At 39.2% G+C, this 17,777-nt stretch overlaps 1 protein-coding gene across 1 annotated transcript in view; it reads right to left on the reverse strand.

Annotated features, from left to right (window-relative positions):
- Positions 1–17,777, reverse strand: part of AFF2 (AF4/FMR2 family member 2) — a 213,860-nt gene that overhangs the window by 140,885 nt on the left and 55,198 nt on the right. Inside the window, exon 3 of the mRNA XM_017819125.1 lies at positions 13,171–14,061. Within this exon, the coding sequence (XP_017674614.1) occupies positions 13,171–14,061 (891 nt within the window). The remainder of the gene's footprint in view (positions 1–13,170; positions 14,062–17,777) is intronic.

Below are 17,777 nucleotides of genomic sequence, written 5' to 3' on the forward strand. Positions count from 1 at the left end.
CTGAAAACTGATTCCCTTGGGTGTCACATTTGGAGAGAGGACCAGAAATGACAATTGTTAGGGCCCGTGATATTTGTCTGTAATCAGGGCCAAAATCAGAAACCAGATGCAGTGAGGATCTCCACGTGGCTCTATGTCACAGGAGACGAGGCAGCAAAATATGTAATTCCTTCCCACTTTCGTCATGTGTGATCTATTGTGAAACAACAGCACTGTGCCAGGGAAAGCCTTTTCAGCCTCTGTATTCAAAGTGTGGATGTAGATCTAAGTGCTCAAATGACTGTCAATGGGCTGCTTATCTATAGTTTTACATCTGGATTTGTACATATGCACACAGAGAAAACAAACTGATGGAATCATTGCCAGAAAAATAATCACCTAAGAAGTCCAAAAGCTCAAGTTCACAGACACAGTGTAGAACTCGACTTTACTTCCAGTGCTTTGAAGAAAAAGGTACGCACAGAAAGGAAGTCAGATGAGATCTGCAAGAACCCCAGAAAGAAGGAACAGTTTGATTTTGGAGAAGCCCAGACAGAGGCTGTAGCAATTGGGAAAGTCAGGTAATACACTCTCAGCATGTTTCAGGTGTATCCCCATGTCCTCTGCCACAGGCACCTACTGGAGCTCAATCTTCAGTTCTGTTTGCTCTTGATTGAGTTTTGTCAACACAAACTTTCACATTTTTAAGTGCAGAACTGCCTTCAGCCTGGGCTCCAAGTCCATTTCTCTTCCTATGCCCAGCAGCTCCCCACACCACCCCTCTGCCTGGGACAGCCACAGAGTACCCCTGCCACACTCCACTGCCACAGGACTGGTGTCTCTCTCTCTGGACTTCTCTCTCGCCTCCACCCCTCATTACAACAAAACACCACAGGTAGCCCTCAAGAATGACAAGTAAATACTCTTGCCATTATACACAGGTTTGCTATCATAAAGAAATTATGTTCAAGCAAACTTTTTATTAAGGGCATGCCACAGAGATAGCATCTCTTCCTTCTGCCTCTGGCTGTTGACTTTAAACCTGGAAACCCTACCCAATAAGGATTTCTGACAGCACCAAAGTCCAAGGCAGCTTGAAGTAAAGCACTGTACTGTACTGAAATAGCTTAAAACCCAGCTCACTGCAATCACATCTCTCCTCACTGTGAAGTGCCCCATGTTAGCTAGTGGGAAAAAGAATGAAATACAGGGCCTTTCCATAGTCAGGATCCCAAATAAACTTGGCCTCGTTAAAGGACAATCCTTACAATGGTTTATCTGTGAACAGTATTTCCTATGTATTTGACACAAATAGCCTTTTCTTCAGCATCAGAGCTGCTTGTCTTCTTACTGCAGCTATTTTATTTGTTCTTGAACAAACATATTTATTGTGGCTCATGAAAGGGGAAATCCCTCTCTCTGTTCATGCCTCTGTTTTCCCTTCTGTCCTTCAGTGACCTGACATGTGCCTCGCCCTAGAATGACTAGAGCAGCCAAGAACATGGAGACCTTTTGTCAGCACCCACTTCTGAAACCACATCCGAGATTTGCTACGGAAAATCTTCCATACTAGGCTGTAAAAATCAGTTCTCTTTTAACGTGCTTAGTTATGGAAGTTGCCTCTAGCACCTACAGAAGTTCTCCCTTCTCAAGGAACTAGAGAGTGCAGCCCATGTGAGGACAAGACAGAGAGAGTCTTCTCCATTCTTGTCACCTGCTCATATAGGTGTTTACAGTTCTTACAAGCAAGCTATGAATTTAGTTGCCCTTTTTATAATACTATGACAGGTAATTTAACCCCAAGTCACTCACTATCTGTCCCAGTGCCAGAGAACAAAGCTGTATCTACATTAATAAGAAGCACAGCACAGCAGAAGTCAATCAGTGGAGAGAGCTGGTGCCAAGAAGCCAGAGAACACAGGGTGTGAGTCTTGGGGAGAAAGGAGGAGAGAGAAGGGGCTGTGTGGCACTGGTGTGACTTCTCCTGAGCACCAGAGAGCATCTGGAGCACGTTACAGGCATCCCTGCAGAGCTTCTCTGGTTGTCCTTTAGTTCATGTATCCTGAGACCACTCCTCAATGAACCAAAGAGCAGCAACTGAGGAAGATCAGATTTGCTTCCAAAGTGTGCTCCTCAGATAAACCAAAATGCTAACAGAAAGGCACTCTTTTTCTTTCTAGCACCTGGCTCTTATAACCATGCTAAGTCAATAGTAATATGATATTTCTGATTTAGCTAAATCATTTAGCATCTGAAATCTGGTTGCTTATCTGAAGGTTTCATTATAGCTAAAACACTGGTTCTGAAAAAGTGGGATGAAAATTTTAAGTAAACAGGCCATCTCTCACAAAATCTGATACTTGGGACTAGGGATTTATAGAATGTAGAATACTAATAAAAGAAAAACCATTATTATCAAAATAAATCAAATATATTCAATATATCAAAGTATATTAAAAACTGTAGCAAACAATTTTCTTGATGAAATGCAGGTGCAGTTACATCTTAATAAAATGTGTTTACGAAAACAGCATTTGCAAATTCTAATTTTTCTTCTCCCCTGAAGAGCAATAATTCTCTATATCTCTGCTACATCCTACTCTTTCTTTCAGTCATAAATAAGTCTTATTCAGATTGATCATTTATGGCCCAATTTTGCTTCTTCTAATGAAAATCAGAAAGCCTTAGTCCTCACATGGAATTAGCAGGATTATCCACAGCAATCACAAAAGAGTAAGACAGATCTAGCCTGTCTGTACTTTACCATCACCTCTACATCCCTTGGAGAAGGGTTTGCTTCTCAGTCTGGTTTATTTTGTTTATCTTTAGCGCAGAGAATTGGGTATTTTATGTTCCAAGGAACTGGCAAGAACCAGTTTATCACTACATAGAGGGGAAAAAGCAATAGCACTTGTATGTAAAATTCAGTGGGAATTAAATGAAATTCTTTGTATTCAAAATGCAGAAACTTGCCCAATGCAGTCCCATCTCCATTCCACTCTGCACAGTCATTTTCTATCTGGCGGCGGAAGAAACAATTTATTACAATGAAAAAATGTCAACTATCGGCACAGACAATCCATATCCCCTCACTGGCTTTTTGCAACTCCACAGACCTTAGGAAACTTTATTGGTTGAGTTTTGCTTTCAGAAATAGTGGCAAAGGTCTAAATCCCTGATTTCCAAACCTGGATCTGCAAACCGTTTGTGGTCCATGACACCACAGTGCCCGGTCCTCGCCTTAAAACCAGGTTAAATGGTGACCTTTGTGATCACGGGACTGTGGAGCAAATGATGTGGTTGCTAGAATAATTGTTTCAAATAAAAAGTACTCTTTTCAGTATTTCCCTAGCTAAATTTGTGCCATATTTCATGTCAATGTGTAACTGCATGTGTTGGCGGGAAGAGAAGATATTACAATCTCTCTTCATTCCAACGCAAAATAAACTGTGAACTTTTACTTCACAAGGAAGCTGCTTAAGAAAGCTTATCCTAGATGTAAAGAGAGGTTCAAAATTAACCACGTTCAAGTGTAAGAGTAGCATGTACTGGTATTAATATATTTGAGATGTTTTTAGTTTCTGATGACATGAAAGTTAGGGTTGCTTGGCATGAAAAAGGATTAAACTGAGTTAAGGTTACTGACCAGGACATGAAGCCTTCCTTCAGGGTGAACTCTAAGTAAAAAAGTCCAAATCCTGACTCCCCCAGGTGACCTGAGGATCTTGACGGTTTTCTAAGTTTACAAAGTACATGTCAGGGTTTTAACGTATTTAAGAAATAATTATCTCAGTGTTTATATTTAAAATACTGGCAAATGTAAATGGATGCCTGGGTATTTACAAACAGCAGAAGTAATTGCCAGCTTGTCTTGTGGATTTAAGTGTCACAGCTTGCAGTTCAGTGAAATATAACCCAACGAGTTTACACATCTGGGGGATATAACAATGGGAAATTATTCTGAGGAAGTGTGCAAGGGAAAGCAGCATGTATCAACTGAAATATGTTTAGACTGGCAGTATTAATTGGCACTATTAATAGGGATTGAGGTTTAGAGACTATGATCACTGACTTCTCTCAAAGATCTTTGCAAATCCAAGCAAAAATAGGCTCATTAGCCTGGAAAGTGACTGAATCCATACTTATCTTGCCTCTTCCTCCTTCTACTCTGCAAACCTTTTCTTTGAGCTCAATGTTATTTGACAAATAGCTCCTTGAGCAACACCCATAGGAAAAAAACAAAATCAACACCTCCCTTCTTTTTGAATTCCCCACACTGGATGTACACAGAATCACCCCCACCAATGTGAATATGGGAGATCACACCTGAAATGCAACTCCAAGAACCCTCTTGGAAATGGCTTCTACATACTATTTTGTCATGAAAAATAACAGTCATTCCCTCCCTAGAAAGAGAAACGGGTACTTTGTGGGGCAACCATTCTCAGTTAGGAGTTTGGTATCTATAATATGTTACCATAGATATCTCTACCTGCCTCGTGTGTATTAATTTAATAGTATGAATCCTGTTTGTTCCATTTACATACCTAACCAAATTTATGCTATTCTGCTGCTCTTAAGACTCAGCATGAAAGAATGGAAAACAAACTTTGCAGTGACCCAGCAGGAACAGAAAGGCAAAAGTGAATTCTTCTACACTCAGCAGGAGACCTGGTGTTGGTAGTTGCTACATCATCCTGATTTTCAAAGGAGAAATTTTAAAACTTCCTTTGGCCTGAGATGAAACTCTCAGAATTTTTAAACTGTTTTTCTCTTGCTTTATTAGATGAAGGAACAATTCAATGTTTCTTTTAAAATGGGAAATGGTATCACTCTCTCTGCTGTAACAAAAGCCTGGTTTATATTGGTTTATTGCCCAATTTTTAAATGCACATTGCCACAGCATTTCAGAGGAGTGTATTTACATTTACCTTTCTAAAACACACAGTATATTATGTTGCAATTAAAAGCCCACAAACTCAATCTGATATTTCTTCACTAATTTATTCCCAAGCCAATATGTATTTTAATGTTCCAAACTGTTGCTAATTAACACATGGAAATATTTTAACATGGATTTTGATTAATTCCATTTAACAGTCTAACCAGTGCTAAAGCATATGTGGTATGTCATTTCTTTCTTTTGAGGAAGGCATTGGCATTAAATCTTTCAATCTTCCTGAGCACCAAATGCTAATTTCAGGAAGATTAAATAACAGACTGCAGCTACAGTTTCCTTTCTTTACTTCCCAGAAGGTGAAATGAACATATTTATGTGGGAGGAATTTCTTTACTGCACAAGCCAAAATACAGAAATTAGATTTTTTTTTTCCCCAACACTGCTAATACACTAGCAATCGCCTGCCAACTAAATAACTTTAACCTATATCTGCAGTTCATGGAGCGTTGCCAAGTTATATGTTCAACTTTCTTTCACTCTGTTTTTTTTTATTAAAGTATTCCCATATGATGTTTTCACTTGCAGCTCCTAAACGCTTTTCCATACTTGAATCAGGGACTACCAGCTTATAGGGAGGTGGCTCTGGCCATAAAGCCACAAATGCTCATATAAGACCCTCCTCTGATTTTCACACTCTGAAGGTATGTTATAAATATGAATCATATTGTGTTGCTGTAGTGGTTTAAATCTGAGTGCAATTCTGCATGTCAACGAACTGAAGCACACAAAGCACCCAGAGGTGTGTATGTGAGCAAGCACCCCGTGTGTGTAAGAATGCAGGAAGACAGAGCAGGAGGAGGCTCCCTGCTGGATCGTGGGTTAACCACTTGCACATCACACACAGCTTTTCACAAGATGGAGTTTGACCAGCTTAAGAGCAGTTAAACACTTCTGCTCTTGCCATCTCCACCAGAAAGGTGACCACACCAAGCCCAATGGTTCCTCTTTCCCATATGGTGAGCCCGGTTTCCCTGTGCTTACACCCACTGTCCATCCTCTGCTCTGTGCCACCATGTCCCTGCTGAAAGCCAAAGCAGAGGTTCACTCTATGTTCACCTCACACCTGCATCTCCTTCATGTCCTCCATGCCTCTGTTGCATAAGTAACCTTTTCTTCTATTTCTTTCCCTACGTCTTATGTCCCTTGTTGCAATATTCTCTGTAAATCTTCATTCAGCCTGCAATATATGGTGCTGTCCCTCCTCCTTTACCTTTTGGTAGCTGTATTTCTGTCTCGCTTGCTAATGTAACACCTCAACAGTGTTTTCTGTTTCCTTTCCTACTACCTGTACAACACCTGATCACACTCTGCACCATTCAGCTGCCCAGATTCCTGGCATTTTCAAGAGAGCATTTCAGTTGTTCCTTACTGATCTACTCCTACCAGATACAGTGAAGTCCAATTTCTACTTGACTTAACCATTTTCATCAGGATTAGAACTTTCTTTTTCAAGTCTACATTTACACCCACTGATTTTCTTTAGGCCTCTTTTTATGCATTTAAGAGGTGTGTGTTGGATACAATGTTTTCATCATATTCACTAAATAAGTGGCGCTGGGACAAAGTCAATTAAGGCTACTGGTAGAGAGTCCCTGCTCTCGTTCAAGAAGCAGAGGCTGTCCTTAGAAGCCCCATGTTCAGTCCCAGAGATGATTCACAACAGCTGTCACTGCCCATGCAAAAATGTGTGCACACTTTCCTGCCTGTTGGAAAAAACATGTGTCTTCTGTGTTCTCAGACTATTTAAAATCTAAATCTCTTTACAAAGAATAGAAGCTGTGGAAAAAATATCTGAAAGTTATGACAGGAAAGAGCAGTGAATACGTAGGTAGATTTTTTTCAAAGTAGTTGTGTGTTACTTTAAAGGCTGCATTAGATAAATATTTAACGTAACTGATGGTAAGGTTTACAAATGACCATTCATTGTAGCACAGAAGGCCAAATGCCAATACCTGAATACCTGCCCATCCTGTTCTCAGTATAAGCACACATGCTTTTCACTCAAGGGCTGATCACAGCCCAGAGTAAAAACCACACATCATAAAACATTCAAATACATGAAAATGGCATTTTCCCATCTTCTCTTACATAAGCGTTCTTTATTTCACTGTTCACAGTAAATATCATATATGTATATAAAAATATAAATACAACATATTTATTGAAGCAGGTTATGGGCCTGAAAAGTATAAGCAAGTAGTGCAAAGGTTTCAACTTGGCTACACCTGCTAGGCTGACCCTAGAAGAATGCCCTTGTTAGCTGACAACCAAGCAGACTACCAAGACCCAAGAACGCCTTTCCTTATGCATTTGCATGCCAGATGGATGGATACAAGGTGTTGAAAAATTAGCTCTACCAACTCCTGCTTATTATTCAAAGGGTACGTTACCAGTTAACATGAAGATAACACAACACTTAAGGCTTCTGATGTTTTCCCTAAATTAATCGGAGGAAGAAGAAAAGATGCAGTTTTAGTTATGGAAAAGCAGTTATAACGATGCTTTTCCATTGGGTATCTGAACAACAGTCCCTTAAAGGTGAAGAGCAAATACTATGAGCCCCTGCCCTAGTCAGATGCACCAAAGCACTGAGGACCAATCACCAGAATGAGAAACAGGAAGAATGATGTTTGTTGCCTTCCATTTGATTAAAAAACCTCTGCAAATTAAACTGGCTACGACGACTCTGAGATGGACCAAAGTGACTGTTCCATAGTCATACACCAAATCTATTGTCAAAGTCATGAATACACCCTACAGTCCCCCTGCAGCTGTTAAATGATGTCTCCACATCTTTGCTCAAGCCAAACAAATTCTTCTACTGCTCTCCCTGAAGCCTTTCAGGCCATTTTACTTTGTGACATTTCGTAAGATGCCAAATGAGACAAGCAGTTACTCTGGCACTGGGAATTCCAAAAAGGTTTGAAAAAAATAAATCACTCTTTAAGACACCACGAGTCTGACTCTTCACAAGCAGAGATAACTCTAATTTCACTGAGACTTTTTTTTCCTTCCTTCCAGCAAGACAAAATTAGGACTAGCTTAAAAAACAAAAACCCACTAACAAATGCACAATGGGAAAGAAGGTATCAAACCCATCCTTCCCCAAACCAAACATACATGATCAGTTCTTATAGCCACACCTATTCAAGTGACTTTAGGTGCCCTGTTCTGAAATGGATTGGTCACAGCAACTCAAAATCGGGTCCTAAATATGCTTATTTATGTTTGATTTAAAATAGACAAGCTGTCCTCTTGCTATCCCTGGAAAATAGCTTTGCTAGCCATTGTCCAGGCCATCGGACAGTAGCCTTCAAAAGGCCACAATAAGAGGTCTTCAGTCGAGTGGTGTCATATGGTCTTCATTTAGAAATATCACAAGAACATTACTTCTCACAGTATTTACAAATTAAAAACATATGGCTGTAACCTCTAATACTGCAAGAAATACTGCTCTTTGGGTTTGTTTCTGGCCTCAGACTTTTGAAACATGAACCAAGCAAAGGGATTTCAGCTTAATGTGTGATTCAGCCCATTCTTCTTCCAAGCTCCAAGTGTCTGGGGGACAAGCTAAAGCTGGCATTTGAAAAAAGTGATTTGCCCACAACTGTGGTAATGTACTACAGTTGGCAACTAAAGTAACATGTATATCAAAAAGGGGTGGGGCTGGTTAATTAAAGGCATCTACTTTCCATTTAATTAAAAAAAACCCCCATATTATACTGGCTTTGGTTCCTATAAAGAGTTTTAGAAGTCATATATAAGCCTCTTGCATTTACTATTTAGGTTCAATCAATATGGTTATCTACCTGTCAATTTTTCTTGCTCTTTAATGCAGAAAGAGAGCAGTTTTTTTTATAGCTAGCTCAGAAAGCACTAAGCTAATCAATACATGCAGCGATAACAGAATGATTTGAAGCACGTAACAGAAGCTTATCACTTCGCAGTATACTGAACCCGTCAAAATATTTTCCTAGAAGTAAAGTGAAAATAGAAGTTCTCCATTTTTTATTACTTAAGTGGGTGGTGACATAGATGTCGTAGGCCTTCTGGATTTGTTCCTAGCTTTGTACTTTCGGGAAAATTTGGTACATGAGCATTTGCTACTTCGTAGAAACAGGAAGCCGATTCTGTGGTGAGATTTAAAAACTCTGCCTTGAGAATCAAAAATTATCTCAATTGCTCTTGATTCCCCACCCCTAAACATTTATTGGAAATCCATGCCTTGTTCGGGGGAACTGTGCATAAGGTTTTCCAGGAACGCAGCTTCTGACATTCCCACAGACCTTAAAACCCTTTGCTTTACTCAGTACTCTCAGTAATTTGTGTTCGAGCCCAATCTGCAAAGTACAGGCTTTCCTTCAGCCATCCCCTGCTGCGTTAGGCGATTTGAAATAATTTGTAAGCATCTGATTCCCAGAGGTTTAAATATACATACATGTATCAAGATTCTGGATTTTAAAGCAGCAGAGAGAGGATCAGCTGTTATTGTGGTCTCTAACCTCTACTTTTTTGAAGAAATGCATAGGATTTAACTGCGGAGTTCTCTTCAAGTGGCAAGTAACAATCATCTGCCATCATACAATTTAAGTAGGTGGAATTCTACATAACACAAAAGCTCTTTGTGATATTCCAGGCTTGCCACAATTTACCAAATGTTAAATGCAAGCTCAAAATTAATATATGTATGTGTATGTAAGTATGCATGTAAATACACACTGAAGAGATGAGAGTTAATAAGAAGCAGGAAATAATGTTTACAGCTTAAGGTTTTTTATCATTTCTCTATCAGTTTTAGCTCCACAGCCATTGTTATCAACTCTATGTTATGTCATGAGATCTGTAGGCATTTCTGCATGTCCCCCTGAACTCACATGACAGCCCTGGGGCTCCCCAGTTCAGAAGGATCTGCTTCACAACTTGGGAACCTCAGAGGCTGCTGGGCCTGGGCACTAGTGGTTACACTGGGTGCTGCTCAAGGCACCAAGCCATGAAATGTTTTACTTTCACCCTTAGCAAACAGTACTGGTATGAAAAACAAATGAAAAGGTTAAAAGGATCACAAAATCACAAAGAAATCCTTTAGAGAAATAACTAAAAGTCTACAGAGGCTTTGCTATTTCTGTTTCTCTACCAGAAACAGCCACGCATGGTACAGTCAGGTCTGAACTAGCTCTGTGTGGGTGAATCAAGGTCTGGAAATCACACAACAGCATCCACTCACAGGCAAGGATTAGTCCACAGGTGTGTAAGAGCTGCTAACTCTACATCCTGACCCAATCTGGTGAGTGTGTGTGAACTTACTGTGAATGTCTACAAACCCAGGAAGCACTAAACCACAATCCATCGCAGAGCGGAGACACGCCAGCAGCGAGGCATTAACAATGTTGTCTCCTCCAGAGGAGCTGAAAGATGGATGGGCAACTCTGAGGGCAGAATTGGGCCCAGAGAATGAGCAAAGATTCTTAGAGCAACACCTCAAGTGACACAAATTATGTTGTAAAATTGATCACTTCCTTACACATGGCAGAATGCTTCCAGGGCACTCAACATCCTATTCCATTAAGCCATGATAAATGAGACCATATTTCCACATCAGTCTGAGCACTTCTTTTAAACCTACTAGTTCAAATATTTGGTTACTTATTCCCCTCCCCCTCCTAAAGATAGCGAGAACTGTCTTTCTCTTTCCCAAGTTTGCATGTCCTAATGGGTGCCATTGTTTCAGGACCATCACCTGGGCATCTTATTTCTTCACATAATTCCTCATCTTAAGAGCAAGCAAAATTCTGAGGGAAATCACTGAAAACTGTTTGGTGTGCAATCTCTATGAATGCACTCAGCAACTTGAAAAGATGGACTCAGAGATACAGGAAAGCCACAGTACAAATTATAGTGGAATGGCCCAAAAAAAGTAACTCTCCTATTCCTAGCTTGAAGAAGATCACCACCACCACCTGGAACAGTTAAGATGGAAATCTGTGGAGCAGGAACAAAATTGTTTCAAGCAGATCACTATGGCTCAAGGTGGCTAGGGAAGGTTCATAAATTGATAAGCACCACCAAAGGATCATAAGCCTCCACATCAATTGTATAAAGATTACAACAGAGCCACTCGCTGCAGTCATTCTGAAAAGGTTATGGGTTTCACAGGTGTGCACTGTCAGTTCTGATTAAGCTTAAACTAAACCAGTTATCTATAATGTTGGATTGGAAGGAGTTTTATTGCTGAACGCAAGGTAAATCAAATTCAGGATACACATCTGTGGAAAAACACAGAGGGCCAAAGTTCACAGTCCTGACACAGGCGAAAAAAAAATCCAACCCTCCAAACTCAGGAGGAGATTTGCCTGAAAAAGATCCATCAGTCTGGCTATTGTCCTATGTTCTGCCTCAGAAAGGAAAGTTATTTTGTCACAGCTTTGAGTTTTCTTTCCTTCTTCAAATTATTGTTCGCTCTCACAACGCAGGCTGCTTCAGCGTTATTATCTACGCTCATTTCTAAAGTGCCTACAGTTTAACATTTATCTGAACGCAAATGAAATTAATTATACACCTATACTTTTCACCACGCAGGATATAAACTGAAGTTGCAACATACTCATAATGTAATTTTTCATCTGTGCAACCAGGAGTATGTCCAAAAACAACAGTTCACATCAGAGGTTCTTAGAGCTGTGCAAAAAGGCCGAGAGTGAAATCTTGCACCCAAAAAAACATTGCTAACAACTCAATTGATTTCATAGTGCCAGGATTTCACTCAGAAATTTAAAAAAATTAAAAATGCATTCTTAAGCGTTGACACAAATTGCAAAAGGTACATTTTATTTCCAAAAATACGCTGTATTAATGCCGCACTTTGAAGTGCCTCTATTGACTCATAGTGTTAATAGATTGTGAGAGAGAAAAAAAGTATTTGCTTTTGCAACATCATTATTTCCTTTGCATGTAATTATTTTCTCGCCAAACAATGCTAGTGACAAATCACAACAGGCTCTGAAGCCATCTATACCAGCAGATTTTTAACCCAAGGTAAAAATAAACAGAAACATCTGTAAAGTAATCTTGCAGAAAGCTACGTTTATTAACAAATACATTTTCTAATAAAACACCATCTGCAAGCAACCCTCAGCTTCCACTTGATATAAATAGGCCTTTTACTGTTTTCAGATGCAGTTCCCAGAAAATTATTCCAAGCTCTACTGCAAAACACATCAGTCTTTGTTGCTGCCTGGAATGTTAATAAATAACATCAAGTTTTTAAATAGTCAAACAAATTATTGGCTTGAAACAATTATTCCAACAGAAAAAGCCGACCTTTTGCAATAAAGTGGTTTAAGAATGCATCGCTCCTCATTCCCAGTATAAAAATATTACCAAGCAGGGAAATATTGTGGGGAAAACAGAAAGCTATGAAAAAGCCATCTTGCAATTCTGCTCATAAGCACACTGTACACCTACCTTGCAAAGGTTACTGTTTTGGAGAAACTCAGAATAAAAGGAAAAGTATTCAGAGTATGAATAGTATCCTTATTATACATTTTTGTTTGGAATAGACACAAATATGAACCAACTAAAATGCTCCTCACAGGGCTACTGTACTGACCAGCAATGCAGAATTCAACAGCTCAAACTACTGGTTGCAGAGATTGGGACTGAATCCCAGTAGTAAGGGCTCCTCAAAATGCATAAGAGCTTCAATGGGACACATTTTCATAAGCATTATTCAGAACTTAAGTCACATTAATTCCATTAAAAGCAATAGAAATTTAGCAAACTCTGCAAATAAAATCCTTACTGGTAGGACTGTTTAGCACCACTGAAATTTGAATACTGCTGGTTTTCCTTAGAGTTTAAAACAGCAATCTGTCTGTCAAACTACCTCCTACCTGAGAATGCAAGAGTGAAAATTGCAGATGAACTGAGATATTAGAGTTCCCTGTCCAGAACTGGTATAGCTGGTATACGTATATTATACCCAACAGAGATGTAGCCTTTTAATATTAATCATAAACAAGCAATGTCAGTATTCCAAACTGCTTTAAAAACCACATTAAATATTGCTACTGGGACTATCACAACAAACTGCTGAAAGAAGTCATGCACATTCCAGAAGAAGGAATGTTTTACACTGTAATTCCAGGAAATGCAACTTCATATTTCCAGAGAAAAATATTTAGTGAATGAAATATTCAAGCAGTACTAGAGAGAAGATATTTTAAACCACTTACTTCACTAACAGGAGGAATGTTGAGCTTTGGTACTTTGTTCTTCGAACTAGGTGTGTTCACTTTTCCTTCCAGCAGTGTTCCAAAGGACTGATTTCCATATCCACTCTCAATTTCTAGTGGGGGTTTCAGTTCAGGTGAGTCATTGGGTACCTGGTCCTGACCGTCCATAGGCCTGACATATGCTGTAGGCTTTTGCTGGACCATGCTGTTTTTACAGTGAAGTCCTGGTGGGAAATTCTGAGTCGAAAGACCATTGTTTGCAGTTAACAAAGAAGTGGAAGGAAGCGGAGAGCCAGGACCATGGCCTACAAACTCCAGCTCGGTGGGCGACTTGGAATGACTGTTTTCTTTGTAAGAGTGCTCGCCAGGTGCTGACTTTGCATGAGCATGCCTCCTCGAATGTGAAGATGCTGCCATAGAATTTGCATCCTCAGTCCCTCCACTTTTATGCTGCTCACTCTGACAGTTATAGAGGTCTTCATACCTGCCCTGTGACTGGTCATGGGAAGAGCTATGCTTTGTCCGACTCTGCTGACCGCTGGATTGGCTTGGCTGGGCCCCACTAGAGTTGTGACCACCACGTGACCAGTCTGTCCTCGACTTCCTGCTGCTCTGGTGACTGTGTAGCAAAGCAGAATTTGATGACAATGAAGAAGGAGGAGGCATTGATGTCGATGAATTGCCGCTGATCTGATGAGATGGGATCATCCTGTTTCTCGGTTCTGGAAAAAAGTTCTGTTCATTTTTGTCAATGGGTGTCTGTGGGACAGAATTCTTTGGGATTCCTACAAGGTGGCTCTGGTTGGAGTGGTTGGTTAACAGATCCTTCATCTCATCATAATTTCCCAATGTGTTCTGGACACGGTTTGCAAGGGCGTCGCCTTTATTTGTCTAAAATATCAAAAAAAAAAAGAGACAAGAAAAGCGTGAGTAAATTCCTGATTTACAAGTTACTGCTCAGAATAGTTGTCTTAGAAGATGGCAAATGTTAGCTGTTTAATGGTGTCATGCTGACATTTAATTAAATTTCAATTACATTTTGCATATGTTATGTAAGAAAAACCTATCAATAACTGTGTTCAAAGAATCTCTTGAAACAGGCTTGCATCAGTAACACTTGTATACTGCTTCCCATTTTCTTAAATATGCTCTCAGAGAAGTGTTTAAATTGCATCAGTTATGGATGTTAGGCTCAAAATAAGCTGGGTTTATGTCAGAGATGTTGGGCTTGTACATTCCATATCGTGCAAAACACGAACGTGCAATTACTGGCTACTGAGCATTGGAATTGCAATCACACAGTTTATTTAAGTATGTTATTGCTCTATCAGCCCCTTGACCCACAGTCCTGCCATAAATAGAAGCTGGGTAGCCTGTAACAGTGCCAAACTCTTCACTCCAGTTTAACTCCAATTACTTTTCCATAGAAGGTTCAGTTTGACCTGAAGTATCTACCATCTGAATCCGGAAAGAAAAAGCTTCTACCCACTCAAATGCTACGGTAGCTTCAAATAAAAAGATAATTCAAAAATATTTTCTCACAGAACATAAACAGACATGATTGCCACATTCTTAAGCATTGGGATTCTTCCGCTGTCTGCAGTCTGGTTGTATTTTTTAATCCTGCTTTTTTTTTTATTTCCAGTAATTATTAAATAAATACTGACTCATCTGTGTTTCACTGCTATTATACTTTTTCTTTTGAAGTATAAAGTTTCTTTTTCCTTTTCCCTTTCACTTGTAAAAAGATGGACAAATAAGCTGGAAGCTATAATTAATTTCCTCTCTCTTCCTGTTCTAACTCACCCCACAGAGACCCAAAGCACCAGCCTTCTCACTGACCTTTCTGTTCCATTGAAATGACCAGCAGAGAACTAAAACATCTTATTCCCTATGCTTATTACTTTACAAGACTCAAAGGATAAAAACAAAGAAAAACTATAGTTCCTGTTTAGGCAGATGGTTAACTTCTACAGTCTGGAATTAAATGTCAAAGCTATGTCATGATACAGTCAACTATACTTCTACTTATGCTTGGTTGTTTTTTTTTTTCACTCAATAAAGCAAATAGTGCCACAGTCCACCAGCACCTTAACACCAGGCCATAAAGATGAGGAAAGGCAGCACTATGAGTTTGTGCTTGGTTAGGGAGTGTCAGACTCCTCAACAAGGGATCCTATCATGCCCCTGATCCTATTTTCCTCAAGTATTAAGCAGAAGTTTGAGAGATGAAAAAAATTCATGCGTGCACTTCTCCTGAAATATCTGCTTATATTACCCACTGCTGAACAAGTCAGAAGATGAGAAGAATACTGCAGAAAGATTTTTTTTTTCCTTAGTACTGCACATGCCATAAAAAATGTTTAAAAAGAAGATAATAAATGCAAATTTGCTTTTGCTCATCCTAAGGGATTCTAACATATATTACCACTGCACTGAGGCAGTGATTTAAAAATTAACTGTTCAATGTTGTTCTCATCTATATATATTTTGCCAGTGCTCCTAACTGACACAGTTAATAATCCCAGTTGTGGAGAACCACGAATCACTTTTATTCACTAACTAAGTCCCTAGGTTGGTCATTTTAGTGGCAAAAATTATATTCTAGCTAAGCCAAGAATAAGCTCTTTGTATATGAGCAGTCTCCTTCAACTGAGTTGCACAATGAGTTGTTTGGGCAGCAGCCAAAACCAGGCTCTTTCTGTTCAACCCCCAAATTTAAAACAAGGAGATTCCATTGTGCTTAAGGGCCCAGCAGGAATTATGATTCGAAGTCTAAACACTTACATACTTGTTCTGTTTCCTCCTTCTCCAAACACTTTAACTCCTTATGGGATAGCACATGGGAAGTAACAGTACTGAGAAAAGCCTGACCACCAACCTTCCCCTCTGTGGTTCAGCTACATTTCCAGGGTGCATTTAGCTTATTTTCCAGAAGGCAGAAGTTAAAAAAAAAAAAAAATACTGACAACATATCATCACTGAAACACTTCAACATCACAGCACATTAAATGGTGCTTGTGTAGATCCTCTCAGAGGGAATCAATATTTTAATTTCAATGTAGATCTTTTCAATTATTTTGTATTGGAGGTATCTGATTTTCTCAACTTATTTTCTTTTACGTGTCACATAATGATAAATATAATTTTACCTGATATTAATTCTATTTTATGCACAATGTTCACATCCTGGGAATAAAAGACACTATAGAAATATTAGGTATTATTATTATTTGTAGTCATTTACTGGGAACATTAATAAATATATTTACTGAAAGCCATGGAGATTAAATTATTTTTAACATCCTTAGCATATTTTAAGTGCACTAAAGCTCATATTCAATGGTTACTGAAGTCAATGGAAGGATAAGTACTCTCTTCAGTGGCCTTTGGACCAGACTGCAAAGCAAAACAACACATTATGAATGTGAGTGGTAATTTGGTTTACACCTAAATAAAACTAGAGCACACAGAACCAACATCAGATTTGTGCTTCACAATCTGAACGAGCTCAGGGATGTAGTGCACTGCACTATCTGTATTTAAGACATAAGGGATAACATTAATGTTTTTACTTTATTTCCACAACAAATTCAGGGCTCTCATGAGCAGCACAGTATTATTGACAAACCTGGATACCAGCAAGAGAAACACAAAATCCAGTCATAATTTCTGGTTGCTCTTTGTTACTTCCAGATTAGGGGCAATTTCTACCTTCATATTCCGGATAATTGGCTGATTTCTTAAAGGAAACCCCTGTACATCTTGTTTTCTGAACAGCATGTTAAAGCACAATTTTGTTTCTATCAAGGAAATGCAGCATTCTGAGTATTCCAAGGCATAAATTATATGCCTAGTTTATGAATCATGGTTACTAGCCTTCCCCCTCATTCTAGGCTCCTGTTAGTTTAGGAAATGTACACCTTCCTGCATTTGCTCCTATTTCTTTCAAAAACTATCTGTACAGAATCCTACTGGAAGACTAATTTGCTAGCTAGCTATTGCATTATAGTTTTACAAAGAAAAGAACTAATGCACTCAAACTTACAGGTCCAATTTACAAGGGTTTTGTGAAAATTTGTATGAAACTTGAGGTTTCATAATTCATTCACTTTCTTATGCCTCATAGTTAAACTAACCTCCACGGATTAGAAGCTGAGATCTTTTTTATGCTAAGCTTGAAAAGCATGGAGGGGCTTTACCTGAAAAAAGATAAATGATTTAACATTCACCAAAGGCTCCACAATGGAAATGCTGCCCATTGGGTTCTCTTTCTCAAGTTGAACTCTTCTGAGGCAATTCCTTTGAAAAGTAACAAAAATGCTCCTACTGTTTTCTTTTAAAATACTCATCTCTGAAACTCTTTACTAATTCAAAACATTAAAAGGTATCAACAATTCAGTAGTAAAATTACAGTTTCTCTCAGGAAAACTCCAGCATTGCCTTTTCAAGTGTCTGTTGCCACAACACTGCAGGCCCTTCTCTGATCCCTTCTGCAAAATCAAGCACGAGCAGGTTGCACCAGAGCTCGGAGGCAGGACCTGCAACCCACTTGCATTAAAGAGCAACACAGCCCTCGCTGCCTGACCTTCCCAAAATAATGCTGG

This window comes from Lepidothrix coronata, unplaced genomic scaffold, assembly GCF_001604755.1.
Source record: "Lepidothrix coronata isolate B3197 unplaced genomic scaffold, Lepidothrix_coronata-1.0 Scaffold73, whole genome shotgun sequence".
Lineage (NCBI taxonomy): Eukaryota > Metazoa > Chordata > Aves > Passeriformes > Pipridae > Lepidothrix > Lepidothrix coronata.